Source organism: Hyaena hyaena, unplaced genomic scaffold (assembly GCF_003009895.1).
Source record: "Hyaena hyaena isolate Hyena2069 unplaced genomic scaffold, ASM300989v1 scaffold_18, whole genome shotgun sequence".
NCBI lineage: Eukaryota > Metazoa > Chordata > Mammalia > Carnivora > Hyaenidae > Hyaena > Hyaena hyaena.
In genome coordinates this window covers 2,051,807-2,065,341 of record NW_024080649.1, presented here as the reverse complement: position 1 = coordinate 2,065,341, position 13,535 = coordinate 2,051,807, and the positions used below count along the sequence as shown (strand labels likewise).

At 45.9% G+C, this 13,535-nt stretch overlaps 1 protein-coding gene across 2 annotated transcripts in view; it reads right to left on the bottom strand.

The window, feature by feature from the left end:
* Window positions 1–1,146: 1,146 nt before the first annotated feature.
* Window positions 1,147–13,535, bottom strand: part of SLC7A6 (solute carrier family 7 member 6) — a 35,841-nt gene continuing 23,452 nt past the window's right edge. For both annotated transcript variants that reach the window (XM_039222401.1, XM_039222394.1), the window contains exons 4-10: window positions 11,611–11,755; window positions 10,819–10,942; window positions 10,508–10,611; window positions 6,822–6,918; window positions 4,220–4,369; window positions 3,925–4,108; window positions 1,147–3,477 (exon numbers count right to left, since the gene is read on the bottom strand). In XM_039222401.1, coding sequence (XP_039078332.1) covers window positions 3,383–3,477; window positions 3,925–4,108; window positions 4,220–4,369; window positions 6,822–6,918; window positions 10,508–10,611; window positions 10,819–10,942; window positions 11,611–11,755 — 899 coding nt within the window. In that variant the 3' untranslated portion in view covers window positions 1,147–3,382. The remainder of the gene's footprint in view (window positions 3,478–3,924; window positions 4,109–4,219; window positions 4,370–6,821; window positions 6,919–10,507; window positions 10,612–10,818; window positions 10,943–11,610; window positions 11,756–13,535) is intronic.

The window sequence follows — 13,535 nt, the reverse complement described above, 5'->3', positions numbered from 1 at the left end:
TCCAAGCTGTCAGTAACAGATCCCAACACAGGCTCGAACTCACGAATGGTGAGATTATGACCTGAGTTGAAGTTGGATGCTTAACCAACTGAGCCATCCGGGCGCCTCCCCACTCAAAAACCTTTTAAATATGAACGGCTTTATATGTTTCCACTGTATTATCCTACCTCCCATCCCCACCCTCCACCAAAAATGGGGGGGTGGGGTAGTGAGACAGCAGTTTCAAGACACTAAGGTCTTGAGGCAAGTGAGGAAAAGGAAAGTGTATCCTGAACGTAGCTTGCCAATGAGAAATGTTAACTTCACAGCACTCAGCGAAAAGTGATTAACAGGACTGGTTTGATTACCAGAACTTGGATTCCCTATAAGCACACTGTCCCTACTTCTTTCCATACCACACATCTTCACTCTGAGTCGGCATTTATTCTTCCAAGAGAACACTGTCCCTTAGAACTTCATGTACAATACTTCTGTTCCATATCTGTACTGTGCAATAGTAGCCACTAGTCTTATGTGGCTCAGCTCTTAAAAAAAGGTTAGTGCAACTGAGGAATCAATATTTTTAATTTAATTAGCTACATGTGGCTAACAGTTAACTGTACAGAATAGTACAGGTCTAGGAAAATAATACACGGAAGCTTTGATTCAAAATGTGCCTTCTTGCCCTGTGTCATGGACTCACCATCACACAGAAACATGAATTGACAAAGATGTCTTCTATCCACATCTTTTAAAATTTCTTAAGTATCTCTCTTTTTCTAACCTGCCTCCACCCACGCTTTCACTTTATGTTCATTCTATAGGTCTTTTCTTACATTATTTATGTTAAACTTGCCAAAGTGATTCAATTCCATATGTACACAGGCTCTACTCTTGTGGCTAAAAGACCAATGAAATGTTGGTTTACCATCCTAACTATCCACAAAGGTACACTTCAGTGCTGCAAGCAACAGGCAGCAATTTACGTGTTTCCTGTAGGCATAGAAACAGGATTAAAAACTACTCAGTGCCATTATAATGTGCTCACTGCTGTTTCTATACTAATTAAGGTTTGCCAACATTAAAGGGCTGACAACCTCACATACTGTACCTATTGCAAAAGGGATTAGCACACCAGGAGAAGGACTGAACGAGACAAACAACAAAGACCTTGGAGAAATTTAATTCCACCACAAAGCTTGAGTGCCGTAGGGAGTCTCTGGCTTCCCTCCCACAGAAGGGTTCCTGGGGAAGTCTGTATCCAGCACAGAGGGGAAGAATGCAGTTGCCATCCAGTAATGAGAGGGGGAATGACATGGCTCACTAAGTTTGTATGGGGTCACTTAGGGTGTGAGGCCCATGCTTCCCCCAGGAGAAGCATGGAGGGGGGTAGACAGTGAGTTCTTGGGACAAGCTGGTCAGTTACTTGAATGGAGAAAGCTAAACCCTTGGTCAGGGATCCTCAAGACAGGCACACACCACTTCAATGATTAGCTCCAGAGGATCCCTGGGAAAAGTGCCATCTTGGCTCAGACAGGAGGGATGTTTACATAGTCTACTCAAGTCAGCCTTTGCACAGATTCCCTATTGCCCCAACTCATGGCAGTAGGAATTTCCTCTCGTTTTCTCCTCCATGCATGCCCTGAACCGAAGACTGCTATGATCATGCTCCCCTGATTGTCTTTATTGAGCAAGTATGACCAAGGTCACTCCCCTGGCTGCGACTGGGGCCTTTTGGTGGAAAAGAATGGTCAGAAAGGGAGATTGCTTCAGTTCTTGTCTTTACAACTGACCAATTCTAAAACCAAAGAATAAGAAGTCCAGGCAGGGGATGAGCCAAACCAGCAGGTTCCTCTGGACACATCACAGGACAGTTGTACAGTCCACCACAACCATGGCTGCTCATGAGGAAAGGAACATCCGTTAGGCCAAACTTGCTCTTCTGGCCCGACCTGGATGCTAAAGCGCAGCCTGAGCACCAGAATTAGTTGCTTCCAATCAGGCAGTCTGGTGAGGAGCCAGATTTGAGGTTGAAGCAGCTTTTTCCCCCAAAGTCTTCACTGATCTCCACAGGGAGAAAATAAAAGTCCACACAAGTACCAAGCTCTTCCTGAGACTGCAGGCCCACCAAACCTCCAGCAAGGGGAGGCAGACAGGACAGGAATGCACTATCCCGATGATCCACATCAAGACAGCTCTGAGTGTAAACAAAGCCCAGTGTTGGGGATGGAAAAGGAGCATGCAGCATGGTGTGAGGTTTTCAGAAAAGGGAAATGACCACTTCTAGCACCAAGGTAGGCTTGCGTGGGTCTGCACAGCATCCCTCACACCAGCCCTAATAGAAACAAGCTATTTGGTGGCTTAGAGATGGTCTTGGATGGTCTCTAAAGCCAATGACAGCTAAGAGAATTCAGGTAATCCACTTGAATTCTAAAACAGTTCATGTCCTCTTAAAGTTCATACCAGAAACCCAGAAACTTACCTTCTATCATCTAGAACAAAGACCTAAGGTCTTAAGTAAACTAAAGGATTATCCTTCAAACTAGCAGTATTACCAGGCTTCTGACTCATGAATTTGTTCATTTGTCCTTGCTGATTTGAGCCAGGAGCTTGTAATCTGTGACCTACTAACTAAAGTGTAACTGATACATGAGTTTAAAAAAATGTTTAAAGTTCACCTTTGTGGCTACGACTCAACAGAAGAATGTGCTAAAACCAAGCAAAAAATCCGTGGTCAGAGTCTGATCCACCACCACACAGAGACACCTCTAAGGGCAGAGGGACTCAGTTTGGGGTACTTTGAATTTTTAAACACAATCAGCCTATTGCATCCTGTCAATGAATGAACACCAATGCTTTGCTAGAACTGGGGTTCTGGATTAAATAATAGCAATAAATAATGGAATACAACCGTCTTTCCAGGGAAAGATTGTGAGTCACATGAAGAAATCGTAGCATTTTAGGCCTCTACAGTCAGGTGCTTGGACCTGGTCAGAGGAAAACTTCCCATAAAGCAGCCCCTGTTATAGAGACTTCTGATTCAAACCTCACATAACAAATTCAGAATCAACAGCCGCAGCTATTAACCAAGCACTCCCTCTTTCCCCAGGGCAACTTGCCAAGTGTTTGGTAAGCTGCACCTACTCACCAGAAACAAAACTAAACTATTCCCCTGACCCCAAGCCCTCCCCACCACCACTTTCTTTACAGTTCCCACCTTCAGGCTGGCCTCAGACCCTGAGTCTGCTCTGACCACCAGAGCAGACCAATGGCCCTGAGCCCCCTTACGTAATGTGGCCTGCAGGCTCCTTTAGAACAAGAGAGTTGGGCCTGCAGTCTTGTCATCTGGAGTTTGGTAGCTGTAGCTGGCCTTCCAGGCCTCAAGGGACATCACCTCTGGCCTCTAGTCAGCTTTCCTTTCAACCTTTTTCTCTTCAGCTACATCAAGCTCAGTCAGGACACAAAAGCAAAGCTGCTGGGTGACTTTGGTGATAGCAGCTAAATGAAAATGGAGAACAGAATTCAGCAAACTGATGGTTAGCTACAATCCCAATATGAATACCACCAAGTTGATTAAAGCACATCTATGGCTCCCTCCCACTTGTCCCTTGGGTATCCTGTGGCAGGCTCTGCCTGTTACCCCTGTAAGCCTCTCTGACCTCCATTCCATGCCCAACCAGAAAGTGATGCACGACTCCTCGTCTCCCCACATGAACTGCACTTTCAGGAGGGAGTGTTTTAACCCAAAAATAGGACTCTAAAGTTAGAACTGAAGTGCTCATTTCATGATCAAAATGGGAGAAGTCATGTGGTCTCCAGTACATCACTTATAGGGGAAGCTTTTAGCCACCACTCCCACCTCTGCGCATACGTGCGTGCGCGTGCGCGCACACACACACACACACACACGCGCGCGCGCAGTGAGTGATGGGCAAAGAAACTTACCTAGGACACTACGAAAAAGGAGTGGCCTCTGGGACTCTGGCAGATGAATACCCACGAAGTAGATAGGAACCCCAGAGAGGGCAATCCCAATGCCAATGAGGGAATTGATGGTGTCACTGAATAGAGGCACAATCACCAGAAACAAGGAGCATATGCAGAACACGATGGGAAAAAACAGGCTCAGCTGAAATGGAGGGAAGTGAGATATGAGATAAAGTGCTATGCAGGAACAGGGTACAGAGAAGTCACCTAGGAGAGATGGCCCACCCCTCCTAGTTTGTTCAGAATCACTGACCTTGAGAGGCCGGAGCCGCTCAGGCTCCTTCCAGCGAAGATAGAGCTGTCCAGCAACAGACAGGCCCACAAAGAACCAGTAGCTGAAGCTGAAGTAGTTGATGAGCAGGAAAACATCTTCCACAGTGAGGTAGATGAGTGTCATGGTACACTGGAGGAGGAGGGGAAGAGGAGGAGGAGTGGGCATTGTTGCCAACAAGCCACCCTAGGAGACTCCAACCACCCAGCAATCAGCATCCAATCTGCCACTCATTGCTGATTTAGCTCCAGTTCTTTTCAGTGACCCCTTGGCATCAGATAGGTCAGTTCTCTGCATTAACCTTCAAGGTGGCATCTCTCCCTCTTCTGTTGGCCCTTTCTACACACACTGCCTCCCTTCTTTTTGCAAGCACTTCAATAACAAGACAGACTCCCTCCCCTTCTTATGGCAGACAGTTAGGCCCTCCTCACTTTGATGCATCAACCTCAACACGAAACACACTGCCCTCTGGAGACCATTACTCCTGAGTCCCAACCACCTGGCATACAAATGGAGGAAATGCCTCCAGAACCAACTCACTGTCCTGAGGTCTTAGAAATGCAGATTGGCAAACTGGATCTATAACCCTGATGAGAGAGGTATGACAGAATTTGACCTCTGGAACTAAAAAGTCCTAGAAGACAAATCAGGGACTAAAGTCCTGATAAGGTCAGATTTACTTAAACTTCAAGAATATGGAGTTTTCCCAGTTAATCTTTTCACCTAGATTATCAACAAAAAGAGCCCATTCTGGGGAGAGAAAGGGAACTGTACTGGAAAAAGTGGGGTGAAAGATGATTCAAAGACAAGATGTCAAATCTCCCCTAAATTTACAAATTCAATCCAATCCCAATAAAAATACTGAGAAGATTTTATGTTATTTTGACAAAATAACAAAGTTCATAAAGAAAAATACAAATGTAATTGCCAGGAAAACTCCAGAGGGGAAAGAAAAAACTATAGAAGTATCCTCAGTCCCTCTTTAGATTTCAGAAATCCGGGGTGCCTGGGTAGCAGACTCAGTTGAGCATCCGACTTCAGCTCAGATCATGATCTCGTGGTTTGTGAGTTCGAGCTTGACACCGGGCTCACTGCTGTCAGGTGGGAGCCCACTTCAGAGGCTCTGTCCCCTTCTCTCTGCCCCTGCCCCATGCCTTCCCTCTCTCTGTCTCTCTCAAGAATAAATAAACATTTAAAAAAAGAAGAGATTTCAGAAATTCAGTGCAAAGCTAAATAATGAAGGTTAGTGCTGATGCAGGAGATTAGTTGAGCTGATGACACTACTTAAGGGGTACATAATTGTACTTGGCACACACGAAGCACCCTAAAAATTAGCTATTATTTTATACAAGAAGAATTTTAAACTATGGATACATGGAATATTCAATAAATGATATTGGTATGGCTGGCTAGCTATTTGAGAAAAAAATTAAGTGAATTCCCCATTCACTCCATACACTAATATATAAATTCCAGATGAATCCAAAATTTCAACTTAAGTAATGAAACCAGAAAAGAACTAAATGACAAAAAATAAATAAACTGTCTTCCAAATCTTGGAGTAAGGCCTTTCTCAAGGCCTTTGTTGGCCTTTATATATGTAATACCTTAGTGCAAATTAGAAAATGGCAGTCCTTCTTCAGGTCTTTTTTCATTTGTTAGAATACTTTCATAATTTACTGATTTTGTTGGAATAAAATGCTTTACTGCCATCTACTATATATAAATCTATGACGGGGCACCTGGGTGGCTTAGTCGGTTAAGCGTCCGACTTTCGCTTAGGTCATGATCTCACGGTTCGTGGGTTCGAGCCCCGCGTCGGGCTCTGTGCTGACTGCCAGCTCAGAGCCTGGAGCCTGTTTCAGAGTCTGTTTCTCCCTCTCTCTCTGACCCTCCCCTGCTCACGCTGTCTCTCTCTCTCTCTCTCTCTCCTAGAAATAAATAAAAATTAAAAAAAAAAATCTATGACATCTATAATATGAATAGAGGCCCCTAGGTAGTTGGTGTACAACTGACCTGGTTTTTCTAAATATGCTTTACTTAAAAAAAATAATAATAAAGGAGCTGGAAAGGAGGAGAAGAAAAGAACTACTGACAGAAAGATAAATAAATTTTACAAATTCATTTTTATATTCTTTTGTACTGTTGCCTTCTCTAATGTAATTACATTTTACTTTAAATTTTTTTTCTAAATGTTTATTTTTGAGAGAGAAAGAGAGAGACAGATTGTGAGCAGGGGAGGGGCAGAGAGAGAAGTAGAATCTGAAGTAGGATCCAGGCTCTGAGCTGTCAGCACAGAGCCTGAGGCGGGGCCTGAACTCCCAAACTGAGATCATGACCTGAGCTGAAGTCGGATGCTCGATCAACTGAGCTACCCAGATGCCCTGTTTTACTTTTATATTTTAAAAAAAATTTTAAGAAAAAAGAAGCACTGAGAGGCTTGGGAAATATTCTTAACCAATGGAGCCACCCACGTGGCCCTTGGCTTGGGAAATTTCTGAAGAAGCTAGTATACCTCCCACTCAGTCTTCCCATAATGCCAGCAGGGGGTCTACAGTTGCCACACTCCCCCAGCAGAACTTACATTGAACAACAGAGCAGGGATGGGTGTAAAACGCTCAATGTGGATCATTGACAGTACATCTGGGAGGTGGCCCTCACGGGAGCCCACGAAGAACAACCTAGAAGGACAAGAATGTGTCAGAATGATCCTTTAGCCATGTAGCCATACTCCTCAGACAAACTAGGCTCAGAGCTCCAGAAAAAAAGCAGGAAGCAGCATCTCAGAAGCATCACATGTTCTCTATGCATGCCCAACCCAACCTACCCCCACCCTCACCCCTCAGCTTTACCCACAGATGTCTCCAACCTCCAACCATGGGTACTTCAACATTATCCAGGCACATCCTATCTCACTGTTGGCCATGGACAGCCCCCAGGCCCTCAGCTCTAAAACCCACCAATCACCCAATAAATGCCTCACCCTGCCATCACTCACTGGCACTCCAACCCATTCCACCAGGGGTACCTCCACTCTACCACCCCAAAAATTTCATACTTAATACAATGACTGTTTAAAGAAGGGCAGCCAGCTCTCTATATATCTTCCCCAAGCTCCTGATATATGATAGGACAGGATAAACCCGGGGCTCAAAGAGACAACCCAGGCTTCCTCTCTGTCCCCAAAGAGCCCTACTGATTGAGAAACAGAGCAGCAAGATGTGAACCACCGACCAGCGTGATCAGCATCATCATGAAGCACATGGCACTCACCATGCTTGGGTGGGCTAGGCATTCACAAGAGATGACCATATCTGGGCTGGGAAGAAGAGTGGGAGTTTGCCAGAAGATGAGTGGGTGGGTGGGAAACAGCATAGGCAAAGGCAAAAGAAGCTTGGAGGAGTGAAAGAGGGTGTCCTCCTTGAAGGTTGGTACTAGAATGCCTGCAGTCCCAGGATAAGGTGTTTGAGGAGACAGCTGGGAAGAATTTGCACACAAGGCCACGCTGTGGAGTCTGAGCAAACACTGAGAGTCGGCTGTGGCTCTGAAGTAAAGTCCTGACAGGATTTGACACAGAGACTCTGGTGGCATCATGGAAGCCAACTAAAGGAGGAAGAGGTTAGGGTATAGGGAGAAGGCCATACAAGAAAGCACCCTGTGACAATTGTCCCATAAGAGAAGAGGCCTGAATGAGGGTAAACACCCTGACTTAGGAGAGAACAAGACATATGTGACAACCTCAGTTAAATTTGGTGATTCATTACGTGAGTGTATGCATATACATGTGTGTGCATGCATGTACATGTTTGAACTGGAACAAGAGGGTAGACATCAAGGGAAAAACACAGACGCTACGCAAGGAGAACTGATAGCACATAACATCACAACTAGAAAAAAAGCACAGGTGAAGTGCACTGAGATGCTCGTGGGCCATCCAGGTGGAGCCACAGGAGTTGAGGATAGCATCTGGGAAGGTCATAGGGAGTGGGTCATGTTGGGAGTTGGCACACAAGGTTAACAATTTGTGCTAGGTTAGAAAAGAAATATGGTAAAGGGGATGCTGGAAGGGGATAATGTCCTGGTGCAGCAAAGGTGTCTAATACAAAGCAAAAGACAACTACATAGGTAATAAAGAAAAAGTGAGAAGGTAACACAAACAATTGTGCGTTATTTTGACATCACTGCAGTCCCCTTTATATGCAGGTCCAGACCCGCACCCTCTGCAACCCCTACCCCCACCCCCATTCTGTCAATGCCACAATATAGCTGAATGAGGTTAAAAGGCACCTACCATGTAAGGATTTTAAGAAGACTGTCAGAGCCGGGGCACCTAGGTGGCTCTGTCAGTTAAGTGTTTGACTCATGATTTCAGCTCAGGTCATGATCTTAAGGTTTGTGGCATTGAGCCCCATGTTGGGCACTGTGCTGACAGTGTAGAGCCTGCTAGGGATACTCTTTCTCTCTCTCCTTCTCCCTCCCTCTCTCTGCTCCTCCTTTGCTCTCCTACTCTCTCACTCAAAAATAAATATATGACCTAAAAAAGAAAAAGAAAGAAAGAAGGAAGGAAGGAAGGAAGGAAGGAAGGAAGGAAGGAAGGAAGGAAAGAAAGAAAGAAAGAAAGAAAGAAAGAAAGAAAGAAAGAAAGAAAGAAAGAAAGAAAGAGAAAAAAGAAAAAGAAAGCGCACCTGAGTGGCTCAGTCAGTTAAGTGTCCAACTTCAGCTCAGGTCATGATCTCACGGTTTATGGGTTCAAGCCCCACGTCGGGCTCTGTACTGACAGCTAGCTCAGAGCCTGGAGTCTGTTTCAGATTCTGTATCTCCCTCTCTCTCTGACTCTCTCCTGCTCACCCTGTCTCTCTCTCAGAAATAAATAAAACATTTAAAAAATTAAAAAAATATATGATAGCTTGGAGCCTAGAGCCTGCTTCAGATTCTGTGTCTCCCTCTCTCTCTGCCTCTCCCCTGCTCACTCTCTCTCTCTCTCTCGCTCTCTCTCTGCTCCTCTCTCTCAAAAATAAACATTTAAAGAATTAAAAAAAAAAAAAGATCGACAGAGCCAACTGGGATGTCTTAGGAATCAATAAGGCTATAGGAAACACCATCTTTGGGTGGGGTAACTTGGTAAGAGTCACATCTGGCGCACTCCTGGCCACACCAGGCTGAAGTAAGGTAAGATGGCACCACACTGTTTTACAAGACTTTGATCTCTCTATTATTCTGGTTACCCTAGGGTGACATGGACTGGGGTGTCAAAACTAGTAAGAAAAATACATAGGATGAAACTATTTTTTAATTAGTTCATCTTATCTGTTCATGCAGAAAATATCTTTTGAATATCTATTACACTCCCAGTCCTGGGACAGCAACATTTATAAGGTGAGTGGAAGAGAAATCAGGAAAGAAGCCTTCCTCTCAGATATGAGAGTGTCACAGAGTCACAAGAATAGTTTCAGACGTAGAGGGTGGTAAGCATCACTTGCTTTGGGGCCCCAGTGGGAGAAGGACTAAAAGCAGGCTAAGGAGGTCACTGGTACACTTAATAAGAACATTTTCACATAGTAGAAGCCAAAGTATAATGGTTAGAAAAAGGACTGACAGTCAATATGCAGACCACTCCCTCAAGAAGTGTCAGGAAGAAGGGAGATAAGAAAAGCTTTTTTGTGATTTCACTAAGCAGAGATGAGAGAAGTGCAGAGCTGGCTCCAACTGAACACCCACCAAAGAGAAGGGCCAAGTGACAACGCAAAATGCCAAAGAAGAAGGTGGTACTAGAACCCAGAGTGAGCCTGGAAAAGCAGAACTGCTCTTTTCTCTGAAACAAGAGGAAAGACAAGTGCTCCTATAGGTAAGTCTACACAGAGGGGACCAAGAGCCTACCTGCCAGCCTTACTGTGTTTGAAATGAGGGGCAGAGTCATCCTGTACTAACACCTGGTACACAGCAAGTGCTCAATAATAATCTTCTAAAGGAATGAATCCTGGGGCTGCAGCATAAGGAGCTCGAGTATAGTCCCTGACAGGGTCACTACTCCAAGCTACAACCTTCCTCCCCTCTACCTGTAACCAATTTGTCCTCTTCTCAGATGGAAGCATGAGCTTCAAGCACACAAGTGTTGGCACAAAGGCAAGCATATGCATGCACACTAGCTTACACACACATACACCCTATATATCTAAGAGAAAGAAGGGAAAGAAGGGCTCTTAAGGCTCACGTAGAGCCTGAGGGGATTAAATACTGCAGTCTGTTACGGGTAAGGCAGAAACACAGTACCTTGATGAAGCAAAGATAGATGCATTGAGGCCCCCAAAGCAGGACAGGGCAACGGCAATAGGAATGGTCCAGCTGAACATGCCAAACGTCTGGTCAGCAAATGTCTGAGGGCAGAGCACAGAAGGCACTCAGCACGGGACAGGGTTTCGTAAGCTTCCTGTACCTATGCTTCAGGACAGATGCCATCACTACTGAGCAGCCCACCACCCTCTAACCTAGCCCCATCATCCCACCCGGCAGAACTGGAGTGGCTACAGAAAGAGAGGTCGAGCCATTCAGCGTTATAAGAAGATGAGCAAATGGGTACTCACCACAGCCACAGCATCACTGTCAAGGACATCTGAAATGCTCAGCACTGTGTAATAGGCCACATTGGTCAGGATATAGATGAGCGTCACAATTGGCATAGAAATCCCAATGGCCAGGGGCAAATTTCTGTCAGGACAAGTGAGACAGGACTATCTAGAATCAGCTCTCCTTAGAGTAAAAAAAAGTTCACCCAGGGATTTTTCTGAAGTTTAACAGTTCCCTGGCTCTAAATCTTTGAGGCAGGCTCCTCTTCCCCACATGGCCTAGGGTGGGTATGAATCCCATGCCCTTTCTATGGAGAAACAGAGAGAGAGAGGAACAAGGAGAAGGAGAGGGGGAGACAGAAACCCTTCTCTGTGAAGACAGCTGAGGATCAGTATTTGATCCTCACCACAATAGGACCAATGCATCCCACTGAAGGAGGAGCAGTGTCCTGCGGGGACTGGTGGTCAGGCTGGGACCGGGCTGCTCAGAATCAACTTCTGGCTCCCCAGGCTCAGTGTCAGCACCAGAGTATGAGGTTCTAACACCTTAGCCCCAGCTGGGTCAGCCACTGAAGAACCAGTCACTGAAGAACCTCTCCTTGAGCAGGTGTAAACCTGAGGGTGAGGAGCCACAGGCCCACCTTCACTCATTCCCAGCATAGCCCCTAATTCCTCCAAGCTAGAGAAAGGGGAGTAGGGAGAAGAAGGAATGAGAGAAAGAGAAAGGAGGGGAGGGAAGAAGGCAAGTGCACCCACTATCAGCAGGAGTTCCAGCCAAGCTGGGGAGTGAGAGTGTGATCCCACCGTTACCTTTCTGGGTTTTTGATTTCTTCTGTTACAAAATTAAGGGTGTCCCAACCTGAGTAAGAGAAGAGGGCAGAGTAGAGGGCGAGAGAGAGGTCTCCCACGTCCCAGGAGGAACCCTCAAAGGCGTCCTGAAAGTGCTCAGAGTGTCCTGTTGGGGCAAAGGCAGGTAGGGGAAGGGGCTCAGGGAGAAGGAAGAGGAAGAAGGAGGGGAGAGATGGAAGGTATAAAAAGAAGAGAAGAACAGGGAGAGACAGTAAGAAAGAGGAAGTGAAGAGGGGGAAGAAAGAGGGGGAAGAAAAGAAGGGAAAAGCAAGCGGGCAGAGGGAAGAAAAAAAACATAATTTAACACCAAAAGAACAACCACCAGCTCCCTGTACTTTATTACCCCACCCACTCCCTCAAGAAAGTTCATATTCCTGTAGCAAAATTACACAATCTCAGAAAAACAAAGGCACTCCTGGTTTCTGAAGCGATAACTCCTTTTACAAAGCTCTGCTGAATTTCCAAGTGACCTCACAGTAGGCCTGAGCTCTTCTTCTTATTTTTTAGACATAACCCTTTTTCACAGTTTTAACTAACAATTAGACCTTCCTGTGGAACTCTCTCTCTTGGCCAAGACCGCTGCACAATGTGGTCAGTTTTCTCATTCTCGTGGGAGAACACTGTTGCTCTACTCTCAGGGGCTGCGGTTGCATGCGGCAAGAAATCACAAGCTATGTAGGAACTGGGATGTTCTCATCTCTTGCTGAGCCTGGGGTAGGCCTATGCCACGTCCACCCGTGGAGAGCCAGCCGGGGCACCTGTCGTTCTTCCTGGGGGCCCCTGGAGCCCGCACACTTGAAAGCCAAGGGAGCAGCACCCAGTTTCCCAGAAGAGAGACCTTTTAGGCACACTGGAGGTTTTTTAAACAAGATCCATACTTCTAAGGAAGCCTGCTGTAACCTCCTGCAAAAAGCAGACCTATTCTTTCAATGTGTCAAAAAGGGATGTGTGTGCAGCAAGAGAAGGGAAAATAGGGGGTTTTGTGCCCAAAGGGTGTCAGTCATCACTCCCAGCAGTGGTTTCCTAAGGCATAGATCTTGGTAGGACGATAACTCAGCTACCCAATTTGACCTGAGATGTTCCTGGGACTCCAGGGACCTCCAGATGGCTGGCTGTACTAACTTGGCACATACGCCAAGGTACTGGACCAGCTGCCTAAGAATCACTCAAGCACTTAAAAACAGAGCTTTTTGAACTCCAAAACCAACCAGAGTTTAATCCAATAGATCTGAGAAGGGGGTCTCACCTCCCCCTGGTAAATGTAAACACAGCTGAGCTTAGAGACAGACAATAGAGAACTAGGTTGTTTAAGTAAGTGATTGAGATATCTTTGGCCAAAGACATGACCGACCGGACTTCCCTAAGAGCTCAGGCGACCTTGTCAGGCCTCTTAGCCTCCCGTCCAGTCTCCTCTGATTCAGGAATGAAAAGCTTTCTAAAGCCGACATGTAGGAAAGCCAGTGCTTCATACTATTTTAATATTTTGCTAAGAGCTGACTTTGGGGACCAAATGCTAAATAAAAGCAAAAAGTAAAGACTCTAAAACAACCACTCATTTCTATACTCCATCTACCCTCCACGCACACCTTCCCACTCCTCTCAAGGAGGGCCAAGTCTTCCTACTTGCTGCCTGGCAGTCACAGACCAAAAACAGGGCCTCAGCAGGGGTCACTCTATCCCCATCAGTTACATTTATGACCCAATTACACATGACCTAGTCTCTCAGCTGCCTTCTTGCAATGTTCCCGGCCTCCACAAAGAGAAAACAGTCCTGAGGGAGGGACTGACTCATGTTCAGTTGGCCAAGCCAGCCTGGTCCAAGAAGCCCAGGAACAGATGTCATACTCTCACTGACCGTCTAGGACATACACAGAACAAGCTGACCA